General features: G+C 39.6%; 1 protein-coding gene across 1 annotated transcript in view; it reads left to right on the plus strand.

Annotated features, from left to right (window-relative positions):
• LOC149297887 (NEDD4 family-interacting protein 1) overlaps nucleotides 1-1,557 on the plus strand; it is a 28,430-nt gene extending 26,873 nt beyond the window's left edge. Inside the window, exons 6-7 of the mRNA XM_089488080.1 lie at nucleotides 218-284; nucleotides 1,454-1,557. Coding sequence (XP_089344206.1) covers nucleotides 218-284; nucleotides 1,454-1,557 — 171 coding nt within the window. The remainder of the gene's footprint in view (nucleotides 1-217; nucleotides 285-1,453) is intronic.
• Nucleotides 1,558-19,768: the final 18,211 nt, after the last annotated feature.

Here is a 19,768-nt window from a genome sequence, read left to right on the forward strand (position 1 = left end):
ACTCTTGTGTTATATTATTAAAGGATCTAGAGTTTCCTTCCTAAAAAGTTCAGCTGGCCCCAGGTTCTTTTCACACAAATTCCTGTGCCGTAGCAGTGGCAAAAAATAGTTTGACCCAAGGTGAACAGGTCACATGCTTCTCATTTTTCAAGTAACATTATGAGCAATGTATATGTTAACTACTTTGACCTTTATATTCTTTTTATGTTCCGTGCAGTTCTCCACCTATTTCCCTGGATATTTTGATGGCCAGTACTGGTTGTGGTGGGTGTTTCTGGTTCTGGGTAAGTACATATCAGATGTCAACCAGTTTTCCCATTTACATGTAAAGGAGCATTTTATGCTTCAGAAAGCTGTTGCTCATAGCATTGGTGGGTATCCCTCTTATTTACAGCCAGTGGCACACAGGCAATCGCACTTACCACAATAATGATCATGGCAATACAAAGGTCTGTAGGTGTAAGAGTAAATGGCACAGGGCTTCATAAATCTTGGGTCTAATGGGTTAATGGAGTTATTTGTTTGCCCAGTAACAGCTTTTCAGTTTCTCAGAATCTTAAGGTCTTTCTTGAAGGACGGGACAACGTTCTTTTGGGGAGAATGTGTAACAGTAAAGTAATTTTGGTATGAAAGTAGGCACCAGTACTCAGTTTGTATTGAACCAAGTTGTCAGTGCTAAAACGCAAACAATTGTTAAAAAAAAAAAAAAGTTCTGACACATTTTTCATGGCTTGAGAAAGATCCCATAGTGGGATTGAAACATTGCCACTGTTAGTGAAATAAATACCATTTTCAAAGAGTGCTTAGCTTCGTTGTTTTTTTGTGTTTTATTACATTTGGATTGGGTGGAGTCCAGCTTTGGCACCTGAATTTTGAGTGCTGCTAAAAACGAGTGTTGTTCCAAAGTTGACAGTGCTGTCTTACTCGCCTAATGTTTGTGATGCGTTCTATGTATATGTTGTAATGCAATGCAAACATGTATCATTTGTTCACGTGGCTTTCAACCGCATTATTAGAAAACTTACATTTTACACAATGTTGCCCTCTAGTGGAGAAATCAAGTTTATATTTCCTTTAAAGGGTTTAAAAAGCAGCCTGTAAACCATGTTACTATTGTATGTAGAAACCTATGCACAATCCTCTTTCCTGCCTCCTAAAAGATCACTGGGCTCATACCAATTATAATTATAATTGCCTCCAGCCAATTAGTCAAGTACTTATCTTGGCATATACACATAGAGAATATGCTGTGTTGATTCAATTTGTAATGCTCTGAGATGATAAAAGAAATGGCGCAAGTGTATGTTTGTATGATGTACATTTAAACATTGAAAATGCTAATTAACATCTTTATAGCATGATGAAGTACCTTACCATGACCCATTGATGGGAGAATAATGTAGGTCAGCACATAATAGCATAATTTAATTCTTTGTTTCTATACCATTTACAGGATTCCTCCTATTTCTTAGAGGGTTCATAAATTATGCTAAGGTTCGGAAGATGCCTGATAACTTCTCTACTCTCCCCAGGACCCGAGTGCTCTTTATTTATTAAAGGTACAGTTCTCTATTCCCTCCCACAAAGTATGTAAACCCCACCATTGCCAGAGGTGCTGATTGCCTGCCCTGTGTTAATTGTGTTTAACAGAAATTAAGTTTGTATTACATCTTATTACTAATACTCTGTGGATTTTAAACATTCAAGAGAAGCATTGTTTTACTTGTGAGTATAGCGTACAAAAGAGCTTCGGTTGTTACCTTAACCCCTTGATGACAATAGACGTGCCAGGCACATCACAGAAATGCATCCCCTTAAAATGACAGTTGCCGTGCCTGGCACATCATGGGGTTAAGCAAGTTTAGAGTATCATTCCTAAAAAATGTATGATTTGATGGGGTAATTTGAATTGGCCAAGTTCAAAAGTGGACATTGTGGCGGAATGACCACATATTAAAATTTGAAAAACTGAATTGTTCATCTCCTGAATGTGGCCTTTTAACCTCAAACAACCTGACAAACACATGCATGGGTGGTATTACTGTACTCAGGAGATATGGCTAAGCACATATTGGGGTGTTGTTTGGCAGTGACATGCACCACGAGCTGTAAATTTATAACTAAATGTGTGTGGAAAACACAAACAAAAATTACTACCACAAACTTTGAGAAAAACTGGTAGTAGAATAACTGCATCAAAATATATAAAATACTAGGATATGAGATACCCTGGAGTGTAATAGAGTAAATTGTGCAGACTGGCTTTAAAAATGTCCCAAATAAGACATGTGGGTAAAATGACCAGATTTTTAAAAGATGGTTTTGAAATGGCAATATGCTACTTGTACTCATTGCCATATAATTTGCAAAAAAACCCAAAAAACACAAAAACATTGGGTAAAAAAATAAAAAGTCCGAAAAGGTCCATTTTCAATTTTTCACCATATATTTTTTTAATGGTAAATTAGATGATATGATCAAAATAATGGCATCTAAAGAAATCCAATATATACCGTGCCCTCCACTAATATTGACACCTGTTGTAAATATTAGAAGGAATGCTGTGAAAAATTGTTTTTACTGTTTAACGTTTTGATCTTTTATTCAAATAATACACAAAAATACTCTGCTCTCGTTGATGTTAAACAATTGCAAACACAACACTGGTTTATACAAAATGTCTCCTATAATGCCTGATGAGGTTGGAGAATACATGGCAAGGGATCTGAAACTATTCTTCCAAACAGAATATCTCCAGATCCTTCAAATTTCGAGGCTGATGCTGGTGGACTCTCCAGTTCAGTATAGCCCACAGTTTTCTAAAGTGTTCAAGACAGGGGACTGGGATGGCCACGGTAGAACCTTTATTTTGTGGTCAGTAAACCATTTTTATGTTTTGATGTATGTTTTGGATCATTGCTCTGCTGAAAGATCCAACCACAGCCCATTTTAAACTTTTTGGCAGAGGCACACAGGTGTTCATTTAACCCCTAGGCAACAATTGACGTGCCTGGAGTGTTATGACTTTAAACAATCAGTTTCCTCTCCCAAATAGTGTTGCTGTAATGTAGTGTTTCTTATTCTGAAAAAGAAAAGCAATATATAACTTGTGTGGGTACAGGAGATGAGAAAGAAGAAAGTTACAGCAAGCATGCACACCACAGAAATGTGAAGACCAAAGCCATTGTCATAAAGGGTGCTGTATTTTGGTGTCATCTGACCGTAGGACCGTAGTACATAAGGTTGAAAAAAGACCTAAATCCATCTTTTCAACCCTTCTACCTACCTTCCTACACTTAATCCAAAATAAGGCAAATCAAACCCTAATTAAGCTACTTTGAATTCTGCCATCAGAGGGAAAAATGCCTTCTTGACTCCAAAGACAGGTGTCCTCTTCCAGGTAGATGAATGAAAGAGAATTTGACCTATGTGTTGCATAATATTTATACTCCTATGAAACAGAAAGTCATGATTGAGCAATTTCCTGGTCCTAGTCACCCAAGTGTCTAAAAATGTAAAATATCATATATATCACTTAAAAAATATTTTTCTTATTAGTTCATAGGGGTGGCAATAATTGTTCAACACATAAACCCATCTGCCATAATATTATTACCACCTACTTAATATTGGGAAGGTCCTCTTTTGCTGCCAAAACAGCCCTGACTTTTTCTGCAATTTCTGCCACAGTAGCTCATCTGTTGGATTTGACAACACTGGCCTTCTTTCACCCCCCATGTGCATCAATAAGCCTTGGCCACCCATGACCCTGTTTTGTGGGTTCACTGCTTTTCCTTCCTTGGACCACTGCAGACTGGGACCACCTCACAAGAGCTGCAGTTTTGGAGATGCTCTGACCCAGTCATCTAGCCATCAAAATGTGGCCCTTGTCAAAGTCCCTCAGATTCTTACGCTTGCCCATTTTTCCTGCGTCTAACACATCAACTTTGAGGATGAAATGTTTACTTGCTACCTAATATATCCCACCCACTGACAGGTGCCATGATAACAAGACTATCAGTGTTCTTCACTTCACCTCTCAGTGGTCATAATGTAATGGCTGATAGGTGTAAATTTTACTTTTTTGGGGGTAGTAAACCTATGTTGTGTTTCCAATTGTTTGATATGCATGAGAGCAGATTATTTTTTGCAGAAAAGATCAAAGGACTAAACAATATACATTTTTTTTCCACAGCATTCTTAGCTCAGATTTACCAAGGATGTCAATATTAGTGGAGGGCACTGTAATTTGTTTGGGTACACTAAATGGGAAAGAAGACAATTACAGCTAAACAGCAGCACAACAAAAACAGCTCTGTCCTTAGGGGGTTAATGAAGCACGTTTAAAGAAAAAGTGACCATAGGTAGTCTATAAGCAGTTGAAATCTTTATTAAAAATAAAAATATACCCGTGTGCTTAATGCACTCCTTATAGTAGCTGGTATTTATGTAACAAAATTATAAATGTTTGTGGAGATGCATAGACGCCGTAAAGCTTCAAGCTTGAGCTAGTTATAGGCCGAGTACTGCTGCATTTGACATCAGAAACTGCTGGAACCGTCTCCTAATTATGTTAATGTATGTGGGTTTGTTGCAATGCTCACCTCCAGTAGGAGTTAAAGTGCCACTGGATCTTTAATCAAGAAATCTTAGAAAGGTTAGGGTTCTGGTCCCAGGTTTTTTCTTTTGTTTTTGTTTTTTGGTAAAATTGGTGCATGATTTGGTGTCAACGGTTTTGGCAGGCACAAATATTTTCATCGAAAGGGACCTTTCAGATACTATGTGCAGTTTAATGCATACGATAGCTGACTATCCAGAATTCCATGGGAATGCACATTTTTTGCATATTAAAGTACAGTACTTTAGGCATTCTCCATTGGTGGAGCTGTATGGGACTGTCTTCAACACAGACTTAAACAGACATGCTGTTTACGTACTGGCTGTGACACATTGGCTATAATGAGCTGCTGCTGTGGCAATGACATGCACTTCAGTTAGTACGTTAGTTTCCCTTTGACCTAATTAGAGACGCAAGTGTTAGGATACATGCTGGGCTGTGCATATGAGGTACCCTCACTAAACTTGGCTGTGTGCATTAAGGCAGTTAGTCTTTTGATTTTGATGTACAATCATTATTTCATAAATTGTAGATGTCATTATATTTAGCACCATGTATCTTGGTGGATTGTGTAATATTACTCACGTTATCTGTAACATCGGCTGACATGCACATCCATAACCTTTGCCATTCTTACAGAAAAAAAATACTTTCTTTGTAGTCACTTTCTTTTTCCTTATTATTTACAGATGTGTTTTGGCACCATCCTTCCTGCCATTTCATGAGTACCCTATCTCAAAACACCAAGAAGATCTACAGGAAAGGGCAAGAAGCATTGACCGAAACAAAAAAGCACCTGTTTCATTTAGAAATTCAAATTATAAAGTAAAAAAAAAAACAGAGATAAAAGTACTGTTGAAGATAAAGAAGAAAATAAGCATTTTTGTTTGTAGATGTAAAACTTAATAGTTCTTTGCAAATTATTATGTTATTAGGAAATCATTAGTGGCTATTGTTTAAAATCAACGCTCTAGCAATCAAGTTTCTGACATACTAATAAAGCCTTATTATATATTGTTTGTAAAAAGTTCCATAGCATTGATTGCTCTCCTTCTGCCAGTAGGAGGCAGTCTTGCTTTATCTCATAATTTGACTGCCGCAGTTGTTTAGTGTACTCTATTGTGTTTTGCTTTGTGTGCAAACATGATCAAGGACTGAAACATTAAGAAGTTTCCAAAGCCCAGACACCTATAATACACTGTGTGGTCTCCAATATATCTGAGATTACTAAGATATACATTCATTTTCTTGTGTAGGTATCGACAAGGATTTGCTAATGTAGATTTGGATACTACCTGCAAACACACAGTTTTTGATAAAACCACATACTGTGTTTCTAAGTGGAATTTTTTCTTTTTATGGTATTTGCATCTGGCCCGTGTTGCATCAAAGGGAAATACAGTGACAGTGGTGTAAACTGTGGCAAACTGTACGTTTGCGTAGGTAAATGTATTGAGTGTTGTTTTGAACAGCTAGACTAACATCTTTGAAGTTTATCTTGTTTTGTTATTTCTACAGAAAAAAAAGAAAAATCAGAGCTTTTAGAAAGCTGAAAAGTATCTGTGCCAGGGAGGGGGATAAATCCAAATCAGGTTTTTCTAAGAAGGTATTAACTCTTGTACAACAGCAAACCCCTTGTAGAAGAACACAATGAATGCTGATAAGGATGCCTGATTAATGTGATCCTGTATTGCTAACTGGAACAATTATATGAATATTGTGTAATACACCTTTACAAGAAATAAATTGAATCTCTAATTTAAATTGGTTAATTTTAATGAATCCATAGTAATTATATTTATACATTAATGTAACCAAGTTTTTGGGTATATCATGTGACCACGCCATCTACAGCAAATAAATACATGCTTGACCTGTCCGGTGATGAATGGGATTATTCAATATTGTTAGTGTGTACCAGTGGTGTTCTGATTAATGCTATGTGCCCAGATGCCTCCATATTACACCAGAAGACTGCCACTCACAAAGCTATACCTCACCATATATCATAGTTTACTCCCTTGGGAATAGCTTTAACCTGCATATTGTGACTTGCGGAGGTCCTGACACTTTCTATTAAACACTATCTAAATGTCCTGCTTTTTTTAGTAGGGGGTGGGCTATCTTGTCTAGGTGTTTTAGGGACGAGCCATGATGTTCGTACATACCTGTACTTTTCTTGTGCTTTTAAAGTATATATGCAAATCTTTGCATTTTGTGTAGACTGATATGCACCTTTTTTTGCCAAATGGCAACTCACTTAAGCGTTTTACTATGTTAAAAATGTAAATATAGCTGAACATTAATAAATGTCACTTATGTAGCAATTTTGCGAGTACATTCATTGATGTGAGTTGAGGCGCTAACAACAACAAATAATCATGAAGACATGGGCTGGATAAGACTGGTTTGTGAATGTAAACTATAGAGGGACAGTGCCACCGATGATGCATGCATATTAAAATTTTAAAAACCCACTTACTCAAGAGCTGCAGCAATGACCCCTCTGCTGTCAATGTTTCACATCGGTTTTGGCTGCTTAAAGCTGCTCATCACTGGCAGGAAAGTGCTTCCATTGAGATCATTGAGAATAATTTCTACACCTCTGTGTAGAGGTCTTGTTAGACCTCTTGGAGCTCTTTTGCAAAGTAGAGCTGGCAGGCGATAAGTATCCCCATGCATGCACACTGCTGATTCTTTAAATTCACCCTCTTTTTCTAAGGAAGTGATCTGATAGGAATTAAGGGCAGCCTCAAAAGATGAACCCGGTTCTTCCTCTAAGAGAACAGCATGAGGTGTATGAGAAGCAGGTGGCACAGGATCCCTAGATATGGATACTGGACTTAGAGGTTGAAACAAACTTCTGAACCATTCAAAGGTGGCTTGAAGTTCCTCCCACAGCTAGACGGGAGATTACGTTGTTTTGTGGTGCTGACAGTCAGGAAAGGACAAATTTTTTAAATGTTTGAAGTGGCAAGATTTAGAGAGTGATTTGATGTGAGGGATTAAGATAGGTTAGAGTCTAGGGTCACTCCGAGGCAGCGGACATGTGGTGATGGAGAGATAGTGGCACCGTTAACAGTGATAGAAAGGTCAGAGAGGGGAATAGAGTTAGAGGGAGGGATTGGAAGTAGCTCTGTCTTAGACATGTTTATCTTCAGGTGGTGAGAGGCCATCCAGGAAGAGATGCCAGATAGGCAGCTGCTGATCTGAGAGAGGACAGATGCAGAGAGATTGGGGGTGGAGAGATAGATTTGTGTGTCGTCTGCATAGAGGTGGTATTTGAATCCAAAGCTGTAGATGAGTTTTCCAAGTGGGGAAGTATAGATAGAGACCCAGAGGTACTCCAACAGACAGAGGCATTGAGGAGGAGAAGTCGCCAGCAAAAGACACAGAGAAGGATCTGTTGGAAAGATATGAGTTAATCCAGGAGAGAGCAGTGTCACGGACACCAAGAGAGCTGAGAGTCTGTAGGAGGAGGGGGTGGTCGACTGTGTCGAAGGCAGCGGAGAGGTAATCTGTATATATATGATCAAATATAAGATTTATTATGAACAGAAAAGTTTTCTCATGGTTAGGTACACGCCAGTCTTCATATGCAGTCTTAATGCATTTTTGGGGACATTCATTCAAGTCAGTGCTTTCAATTTTGAGCACTACCCTTCGGTATTTCATCTGCACCACAAATCTTCACAAAGATTAATTCTGTAGTCATTGCGCATCTAAAACTGGAGAGCATCAGAATGATCCCATATCTAGATGACTGTCCTATTGCTGTTTCCTCGACAGAAGTCCTTCACCATCACTTATTCATAACTGAATTTCTCAAAGAACTGCGTTGGATTGTAAATCTGGAGAGGTATTGGCTGGTCCCGGAGAGACAAAGACTCTTTCTGGGTTTGTTCCTGGACATTTCTGTGACAAAACCTTCCCAATGAGAAGTTCATAAAGCTTTGAAGTCTTCATTATTAAGGTGCAGCGAAATCCTGTGGTTTCCATCAGCGGCATCATATCCTTTCTTGCCCTTATGACTGCTTGTCGTTTCACTGTATCTTGGGCTCTGGCTAACATTAGGCCACTCCAGAGTTTTCTCCTCAGCTATTTGGAACAGATCGCTCTTGAGTCTCCATAATAATGCCTCACACCAGAAGTCTTCCTCTCTCTAAGATGGTGGATGCAGGAAGAATCGTCTTCGCTGGGGCCCCGGAAGCAAGCGCAGGTTTTTCTGTGGAAGGAAGTAAAACTTCCCACGCAAAAGCAAAAAACAAAACTTTTTTCTCTTTCCCCTGGCTGCTACCATCTCGGGTTAGAACCCCTCACACAGGACTGGAAATTTTAAAGAAGAGAAAGCGGCAGTTATTCTGGTGTTACCTTTCTGGCCAAAGAGGAAATGGCTCCCAGAACTTCTACATCTACTACTATTTAACAGGGACCCACCTATCATCCTTAACCAAACACCTGGCACCTGTCGGCCTGGCTTCTTAGAGTAAAAAATTAGCGAGTAAAGGTCTACCTGCTGTCATTAACACTCTTCTGGCCAGCAGGAAACCAGTGACCTCGGTCAGATAGAACAAGATTTGGAAAGTTTTTTTTTTTACTGGTGGTGTGAGTCCTGTCTCATTTCTCAACCATCTATCTTTCAGATCTTAGACTTCAGAAGGGATTTGATTATGTCCTTAGACTATTTAAGTCCTAAGTGCTGCCCTAGTTTTCAGATTGGCTGATCACCCTTGGGTGATGGCTCTTTTGATGACCGTTACATCAGTCAGAAGGGTATGTGAGCTACAGTCCCTACCCACCCTAGAGCCGTTCCTAAGTATTTTTGTAGAATGGTTCTCCATCTACCTCCCGAATTTGTTCCTAAAGTAGTCTCTGATTTTCTACATATCTCAGGACCAGGGGCGTACCTAGAGTATTTGGCACCTAGGGCAGATCCTGTATGTGGCCCCCCCACAAACTTTAAAACGTAACATCATTATATACTGAAGCAGACATTGACGGGGGTACAGCATAACACCTATCATTATATACTGAGGCAGACATTGACGGTGGTACAGCATAACTGCTATTATATACTGAGGCAAACATTAACAGTGGTACAGCATAACTGTTATTATATACTGAGGCAAACATTGACGGTGGTACAGGATAACTACTATCATTATATACTGAGGCAAACATTGACGGTGGTAATTCATAACTGTTATTATATACTGAGACAAACATTGACAATGGTACAGGATAACTACTATCATTATATACTGAGGCAAACATTGATGGGGGTACAGCATAACACCTATCACTATATACTGAGGCAAACATTGACGGGGCTAAAGCATAACACCTATCACTATATACTGAGCCACACATTAACGGTGGTGCAGTGTAATTCCTATCCCTATCACTATACATTGAGTCAGACATTGACAATAATGCAGCATAACCCCTATCACTAAACATGTAACTGTGTTCTACAAGAATGAAAAATAATATAAAAAAACAGGGTACTTAGCTTTTTAACCCTTCTATTCATTCATCGGAACACATATGTGGTAGCTTCCCCAAGGACTCCTTCAAAAAGCCCCTTACAACAGATATATGGAAAAACAGAACAAATTCTGGGGATACACCTTGAAAAATCTTGGAGGTTTGCTGGAACTTTTAAAACCACCTTAAAGTTTTAAAAAACGGTCATCTACTGGATACAAACGAATGGCAGGCAGGGTATCTTCCAGAAGCTCTTTATTTGCAATAGCCAATTCAAAACACTTTATGCTTTAATAAAAACTAAGTTCATCGCGTTTCGTCATATACTGACTTCATCAGGGACTAGTTATACTACATCAAGAAACATAAGCTAGCAAAAAATAAAATTTGTTCTGTTTTTCCATATAACCCCTATCATGGTGTAGGCCTACCACTTCAGTGTCTGGCCTAGTGTATAGTAGGGGTTCACCGAAATGAAAATTCAGCATTCACTTGGTCAAAACCGAAAATGACCCCCCACACCTTTAAAGAAAAACAAAACACTTTTATTAAAAGTAACACACCAAAACTGGACCAAAAAAATCAACAACAATATATATATATATATATATATATATATATTAGGGCTGCAACTAACGATTATTTTCATAATCGATTAGTTGGCCGATTATTTTGTCGATTAATCGATTAATCGGATAAAAAAAATGAATGTAAATTTTTCATTTATTTAAAATAATGTAATAAACAAATTATATTAAATACAAACAGCATAATAAAAAAACTTTGATAAAATGCATTTCTTGCCTTTATTTCGCAACCAGCCCCCCCCAATTTATGCACGTTTGAGCCCAGGCTTGCCACGCTGCCTCCCAGACATGCCACGCTGCCTCCCACATATACCACTCCATGCTGCCCCCCACATATACCACTCCACGCTGCCCCCCACATATGCCACTCCACGCTGCCCCCACATATGCCACTCTGCCTCCCACATATACCACTCCACGCTGCCCCCCACATATACCACTCCACGCTGCCCCCCACATATGCCACTCCACTCTGCCTCCCACATATGCCACTCCACGCTGCCTCCCACATATGCCACTCCACGCTGCCTCCCACATATGCCACTCCACTCTGCCTCCCACATATGCCACTCCACGCTGCCTCCCACATATGCCACTCCACGCTGCCTCCCACATATGCCACTCCACCCTGCCTCCCACATATGCCACTCCACTCTGCCTCCCACATATACCACTCTGCCTCCCACATATACCACTCTGCCTCCCACATATACCACTCCACTCTGCCTCCCACATATGCCACTCCACGCTGCCTCCCACATATGCCACTCCACGCTGCCTCCCACATATGCCACTCCACGCTGCCTCCCACATATGCCACTCCACGCTGCCTCCCACATATGCCACTCCACGCTGCCTCCCACATATGCCACACTGCCTCCCACATATACCACTCTGCGTCCCACATATACCACTCCACTCTGCCTCCCACATATGCCACTCCACGCTGCCTCCCACATATGCCACTCCACGCTGCCTCCCACATATGCCACTCCACGCTGCCTCCCACATATGCCACTCCACGTTGCCTCCCACATATGTCACTCCACGCTGCCTCCCACATATACCACTCCACTCTACCCCCACATATGCCACTGTGCCTGATACACCTTATACCCCGATACACTACTCCATCCTCCCCAGACATGCCACACTGCCCTCCCCACATATGCCACTCCACTCTACCCCCAGATAAGCCACTCCACTCTACCCCCAGATATGCCACTGTGGCCCCAGATCTGCCTTATACACCCTGATACACCACTCTGTCCTCCCCAGACATGCCACACTGCCCTCCCCACATATGCCTTATATACCCTATATGCCTTATACCCCCAGATATGTCACTCCGTCCTCCCCAGATATGCCTTATACCCCCCAGATATCTCATAGTCCCCTCATAGAGTCACAGACCATACTTTTATAAATAAGTACTGGGTTAATCTTCACTGCCCCCAGGATTTAGATTCCCCTTAGTTTGCCCCCCTTTATCTCTAATTGCACCTTAAGTTAACTTTAATAAATTAATAAAATTAACCCTCAGTCCTCATCATTAAATTAACCCTAAACACCCCATTAACCATAACTGCCCCTAAATTAACCCTAAAGACCCCATCAACCACAGCATCCCCTAAATTAACCCTAAAGACCCCATGAACCACAACAGCCCCTAAATTAACCCTAAACATACCATTAACCAAAACTGCCTCAAATTAACCCTAAACACCCCATTAACCACAGCTGCTCCTAAATTAACCCTAAACACCCTATTAACCATAGCTGCCCCTAAATTAACCCTAAACACCCTATTAACCATAACTGTCCCTAAATTAACCCTAAATACCCCATTAACCATAACTGCCCCTAAATTAACCCTAAACACCCCATTAACCATAACTGCCCCTAAATTAACTCCCACCTCCCCTAACTTTCAGTAGCCCAAATATTAATGTTATACTTACAGTTAGATGAGTGTCACAGCCATGTGGTTCTGGCCTTCTGGGAGAAGGAAGGGGCGGGGCCAGTTGTCACAGTGATTACAGGGAGGGACTGGTAAGTAGGAGCTGCTGCTGTGAGTCACTAAAACGGATTATATAATGAGGGGTAGTTTTCAGAGCGTTTGCTTTGAAAAAACCCTAATTTTATAATCGATAAAAATCGATTCAACTAATCGATAATGAAATTCGTTGGCAACCATTTTCATTATCGATTATTATCGATTTTATCGATTAGTTGTTGCAGCCCTAATATATATATATATATATATATATATATATATAATTAACAACAATCACAATCATATAATGCCCAGGACTACACAGATTCCAGCATGTACTGGCTGAATTAGCATGATAGGAGTGTGACTGATTGCTAACAGCAATCACACTCCTATCATGCCAAGGTTCTAGCATGTACTGGCTACTTGGGAATGATAGAAGTATGATTGCTGTTAGCAATTATATATATATATATATATATATATATATATATATATATTAATATTGTTATTTCATTTTTCTGTCCAGTGTGGTTGGACCAAAAAATCAACAACAAAAAAAATCAACAATACTATATATATATATATATATATATATATAATTGCTAACAGCAATCACACTCCTATCATGCCCAGGCAAACAGTACATGCGGGAACCTGGGCATGATAGGAATGTGATTACAGCCTCCCTATGCCATGCTACCCCCCACACACACTTACACATCCATGCTATCACACACTCATTCACAAACATTCAGCATAAACTCCAGCATTATACCCATCACTCTCACACACTAATCGAGTCTCACTGAATGTTTTCCTACCTTTTCTCTGTCACTGTCACTTTCCCTCCTCCTCTTTGTTCTTCCTCTTGGCTCTTCTTCCCCTTCTTCTGTGTCCTGTGCTTCCGGTGTAATGAGCGCAGAAGGCGGTAGGCGCGGCTTTAGTGTTGTGCGCCGGGATATGACATGAAATCCTGGCTCACCACATCAGTTGCCACGCACGTCGCAAGGGAGCAGGATCAAAGGTCTGCATTAACAGACCTCCCGCTCCCTTGATTGTCTTTAAACCGGTTAGAGTGAGATCCTTGATCTCCCCAACTGAGCCTGCTCCTCTAGAGACGGACAGAGGGGAGCTGACATGGTGGCACCCCCCTGATGAGCGGCACCCAGTGCTGGGCTTGGCGAAGGCAGGAGTACGTAACCTGCCTGTATTGCACCATCTATAAATTTTGGTGAAGTAGGGATATGGGGCTTTTTTTGCAGGGGTTGGGCCACTTACTTCCAGTAAAGGCAAATCTTAATGTATAAGTGTACCAAAACATTTTGGGGAAGGCCCTTTTCTATTCCAGCATGACTGCCCCAGTGAACAAAGCAAGGTCCATAATAATATAGTTGGATGAGTTTGGTGTGGAGGAACTTGACTGGTCCGCGCAGAGCCCTGACTTCAACCCTATCGAACACATTTGGGATGAACTGGAACTGAGATTGAAAACCAGGTCAACATCAGTGCCTGACCTCACAAACGCTCTGCTGGATGAATGGGCAAAAATTCCCACAGAAACACTCCAACCTGTGGAAACCCTTCCCAGAAGAGTGGAAACTGTTATAGCTGCAAAGAGGGGACCAGCTAAATATTAATGTCTATGTATTTAAAATGCAATGTCATCAAAGTCCCTGTTGGTGTAATGGTCAGGTGTCCCAACACACTAGATGAGTGTTAACTATTTATTTATTTCCTTTGCAGTTTATCTCCCTGTTTTCACTACAAATTATGAAAGGCCAACCTCAGTGAGCATCTAATGCAATAATTATACATGGCCATGTATCAAAATATTTAATCTCTTGAAATTCACCTTGCTGATTGAACAATGCATTATGATGGGCCAATACCGCATGTGAGAATTGAAACTCGTCTACCAACTCCAAGTTAAGTGAATAAACCATATTGTTTATCTCATCCCGTTTTTGTGATGTTTTCACCACTCACATTTTCCTATGATCATGTGATCTAAAAATTTAATTTAACTTTAATAAACAGCGAGAGGGCACAGATTAGACACAATTGATCTACTAGATTATAGTACGGCATACCACTGAGCTTCTGGTTGTATCTTTTTGTAAAATTTCTGTTTAGGTTACTGTAGACTAGTTACCATCATCCTAGTGATTCACTAAGGGCAGGAACTATATAACTAGTACTTTTAGATTGGAAGCTCATTTGATCAGGGTGCTACACCTTTGTTTCTGTAAGCCTTACCGTACCCACTGTACAGTGCTGTGGAATAGGATTGTCCTGTAGAAATATTAATAATTAGGGAATAACATAACAATTTTTGTTTGCAATCACAAATGTTGGAATATTTGCAAGCTATGCTACAACTCTATGTTGAGCACTCAACAGGAGTAAGGCATAACCTTATGCTATACACAACTGATATTTTATTTATAAGTGTTGATTTTATTTTAACATTTTAGCCTTTTCTAAACGGTCTCTAGGGGGCTACCTTAACCTACGCCATTTCCCAAATAAAACATACTAAAAAAAATGGAATGCCTACGTTAAGCTTTAACTATCCTGTTGAACTTCATTATGTTTCACAATCATGTTTTACTGTTTTACTTCATTGGGTATAGTTTACTTTCTGTAAATCAATAAAAACATTGAACTCTGTTGAACTTAAAAAAAAAATGGGCTTGCAGTGACCTTTCCTGTTTTTTCCATTTAATTTTGAATTTAATTCAATTATGTGATAATATATAGCCATCATTGATAACAACTGCTGCTCTTTAATTTGAACCTGGTGACCTGTTGTAGTGGTTTCATTTAGTATGATGCATGCACTACCTAACCTGTGTATGTTCTGCAAGTTTGTAGTTAAAATTTTAATCTACTGTGCATTACACATGTATTACCACATAAAAAACCTACTACTCTTATTTAATCCTGCTTAGTATATAGTTTAACTTTGCAGGTTTTCCAAATGATTATATAAACGTTACATGACACTAGATTGTTTTTGTTACAGTGTTGGATGACCAGCCTGGTCTAGCTTGACCCTTACAGGTACCCATAGGCAAGTTTCTTCTTGGCTGTACAGTTTTGGGGTTAGATTTATTCAGAACAAAGAAAATGAATATAGTTTAGGATTATACTTCAAACATACCTGGACAGACATGGTTAATAACATACTCTACCCTTTCCAACTAATGATATCGACCCAGTCCGTTAGCAGACACACCTTCCTTTGTGCTATTTAGTTTGTTATGCCATGCAGAAAATTGTGATGTGTAGTTGTGTAAAACTAACAATGCCTTCCTAGCCAAGGCTTGTTGGTAGGATGTATGAACTCTGGCATAAACTTCTTCTCTAACAATATAGTACGGAAAACAATTTGATTTCTTTGTTGCTCCCCGGACGTGTTTTGCGCACCCCGCCTAGTGAGAATCTGTTGTCTTGGTTTGCTTAGCCAAGGTATCATTTACACCTGGAGGCTATGTTTGCCTCCAAAAGCCATAAAAAAGGTCAAACAGGTTGTCGTACCAACAAGATTCCTACGGGAATCATTCAAGAGAGTCAATGCTATGTTTTCTTAAGTGTATTTGTCTTCCTGCTTTATTTGTGACTTCTGTGTTTTTGGTATCTCGACTGAGTGAGTTCAGGAAACCGCACCTTATTATGATTTCCGGATGTGTTGTTCAACCTTGGCTTTGACAGAGAAGATGATGTCACGCAGGACATGCTCTCCAGCCTGGTTGGCATATCACCTTGTTTTTACCATACCTTTCTACCAACTGAAATCCATTGTTGTTTTATTTATTTTTCCTTCCAGTTCTAAATCCGTCTCACCTTTACATAGTTGAAGGAAAGGTATCGTTACACAACTAGGACATATAGAACTATACTTGGAACTGTGTTGTTGATGAAGGCACTTCCATCTTACATTAATATTAAATTTATAATATTTACATGCTACGTGTTTTGGTTTTTTTTAAAACCACACAAAATGTACAATCTGTATCGGCAGACCGGTGAGACTCGGGTCACATGGCCAAGATCTTAAATTGTCCATGTTAATGAATATTGCTGCACATATTAAGAAAATCAGCTTTAGGTCATGTACAAAATGTAATATGTTTTACTAATTTCCATTTTAGTTACATAGGTGTCTTCTCTAGTCTTCTTGTTTGTGGATAAACAAAGTCATGCACTCGTTATATAGACTTTGTAGTTAAGTTCTTGATAACATCAAACAAGCCTTATTAGTTTAAAGGGATTTAAGCCACAGGCCTCTCCTAATTTCTCAGGCTACGCCCTGTCCCTTTGGTCGTGAAAGGCAAAATTGTCAGGAGAAAATTCTTTGATGTCCGTCTATGGGTTGCCATTCTAGTTGCGGTGAGATTGGCTAAGCATTCTGAGAGTTATAGTTAATGGCAGTTGGAATGCAGTTGGATGTCTGTTACTGTATGGGAAAGAAAAAAAAAAACACATCCCAGTTATATTTTCCCACCGCAATCAAATTGGATTTGGGTTCTCAGTAGAGTCTAAATTGGTAGCACACCAAGGATCCTGACTCATTGTAAGAAATGTCAAAGCGCTGCTCTTGTAGGTGCAAGATAAAGCTGTTTTTAACAACTTTACTCTTTTAATCCTTGTGTTGAAACAGCTTTGAAATGGCTAAGTCAAGCATGCCGTCCTTGGAGTAATGGGTTTAAGGGGAACTTCACAGGGTTCCTGTTCCTGGAGTCACTATGAGTTATTCTGGGTTGTTTGCCTAAGAGTGGATGCATGTTGTAGTTGCACAGTCTTTACTGAAAGGCCCTGAATGAATATTGTTCATTTCCCTGTTTTACTTCCATTTGCATGTTGCTGGCAAGTCAAGGAAAATTACTGTTTGGGGGAATGCACGTGTTCATTCTCTAGGTTATGAATAACTTCACTATTATATAATACTTATATAAAAAGATGATTATTAACAAATACGTGTAGTACAGTGTGGCTGCACTTAAATCACTGCCAGAGTGTATTTAATTATATTTATTTAAAACAAAAAAGATATTTTAACATTTTACATAAATGTATTATTTTAAAGTTAGGTTTTCCAGCATTCACTATATTTGTTTCTATGAAGGGCATGGCAGGACATTTCATGCAAATGTTCCAACATTTTCTATGACCCATTAAAGAACACTGCATTGCAATACTCCCAAACAGGAATCACATGACCATATTAAGATGGAGATTCCATCTTATTGGTGTATTTTGACATGTGATTTTATTGAAAGATGGAGATTTCATCTTATTGGTGTATTTTGGTCATGTGACCATATTATGCTGGCGATTCCATTTTATTGGTGATTTTGGTCATGAGACCATATTAAGATGGAGATTCCATGTTATTGGTGTATTTTGGTCATGTGACCATTTTAAGGGGAGGGGACTATCATTTATAAGGAAGTGTATGGACACTTCAAAATTGAACCACTCTGGATTTGTTGAGCTGCAAGGAAGGTGGTCTACATTATATCTTCAGGCAAGCTGCAAAAGAAAATCCTGATTCATCTCCTGAGGAAGCCGCTTGTCTGGTGAAACGCGTTGAGAGAGGGATATATTGGGAAGCTCTTGCTGCTGGACAGTGGACTTTCCTGTGCCTGGTTTTATGCTGATTACTTTGTGCACGCTTTTGTACATTTCATCTGTTGTAAGTGCAATAATTTACCTTATCCACTTAACCGAATGATACTGTGCCATTGCTGCTGTGTTTTTATATTTTTTAGCTATGAAGAATTAAAGAATATTTTATGATGAGCTAATTTACGTCATTGGAAATGTGAGTGCATTACTTACCTGCAATACTGCTAAGCCCCTATTTGCATACGGAATTACACTATTTTTTGTCAAATATCTCTTTTCCCTTTGTGGATGTGCGCCCCATTTGGAAAATTTATACAGATTATTAAGGAATGCTTATTTGGGTGCTGCTGCCTAATTAGGGAAAGTATAATTTATTCATTTACACCAGTGGTGTGTGTTTGCTTTTCTTGTGTTTTCAGTAGCAGCCACAGACTGATGAGAGTTGGAGTGTGAGACAGTGTCAGACACCACTGGGTATCTGTATTACATTAGGGGGAGGAGCCCGATATGCAGGATGACCGGAGGGAATGGTGAATCAGAACAGGCAGAGTTCCAAATAGCGTAATCAGGAAACAGTCCAGGGTCAGGTACAGGCAGCAAGACAAAGTAGCATGGTCAAGGTACAAGCCAAGATCAGGTTCAGGCAGCAATCTAAAGTAGCGTGGTCAAGGTACAAGCCAAGGTCAGGTTCAGAATAAGGACAGGAGCACAGCACTGGGAATGCTATGTAACACACAGAGCATTTCAGAATATCTGAGCGCTGCCATAAGGGAGCTTGGTGGTTTTATGGGAATCACAGGTGTGACGTATGACGTCACGACCGTAGATCCAACCTTCGTGCCACCCCTCACACTGTCTCTAGAGGGAGATGGTGTTGGAAGCGCCGCCCCTCTAGAAATACCTTCTCCTGTCACGCCTCCATTCTCTTCCTGCACACAGAAGGTTGCATTAGAAGGTTTTATTTTCACTTTTTTATGTAATAATGGATTTTTTTGGGGGGGGGCTGCTTTTCAATTTAAAAATAAGTTTAGGAACCAATTCATTAAATATAGCTCGCTTTTCTTATTAAGTGGTGCTTTAGTAATACACTTATAAACTTAAAATTTTTGGACAACACAAAACAATGAACCATTAATGTTGGTGACAAATAGACTTATGCATTCAGATTTGCATGAAGTTGGCAGATTGGGGGGCTTTGTACAAAGCCCATTTAGGTGGAAGATAAAATATAGAAGAGAGAAGCTGACAGAGAGAAGATAGAAGATGCAGAAGTGAACGGCAGTGAAGTTCATGAAACAGAAAGAGCGTGAAAAATAGAGTAAATGAGAGTGTGGGTGAATGTGGGCACCGGGCAATGACTTGCATTCTCGAATTAATGGGAAGGGAACACAATTTGTTGCCCGAAAAATCAGTAAGAATTTATTTTGGTCCAAAGCAAAGGACAGT

Source organism: Sceloporus occidentalis, unplaced genomic scaffold (assembly GCF_023333645.1).
Source record: "Sceloporus occidentalis isolate IW3139 unplaced genomic scaffold, rSceOcc1.0.p SCAF_36, whole genome shotgun sequence".
Classification (NCBI taxonomy): Eukaryota; Metazoa; Chordata; class Lepidosauria; order Squamata; family Phrynosomatidae; genus Sceloporus; species Sceloporus occidentalis.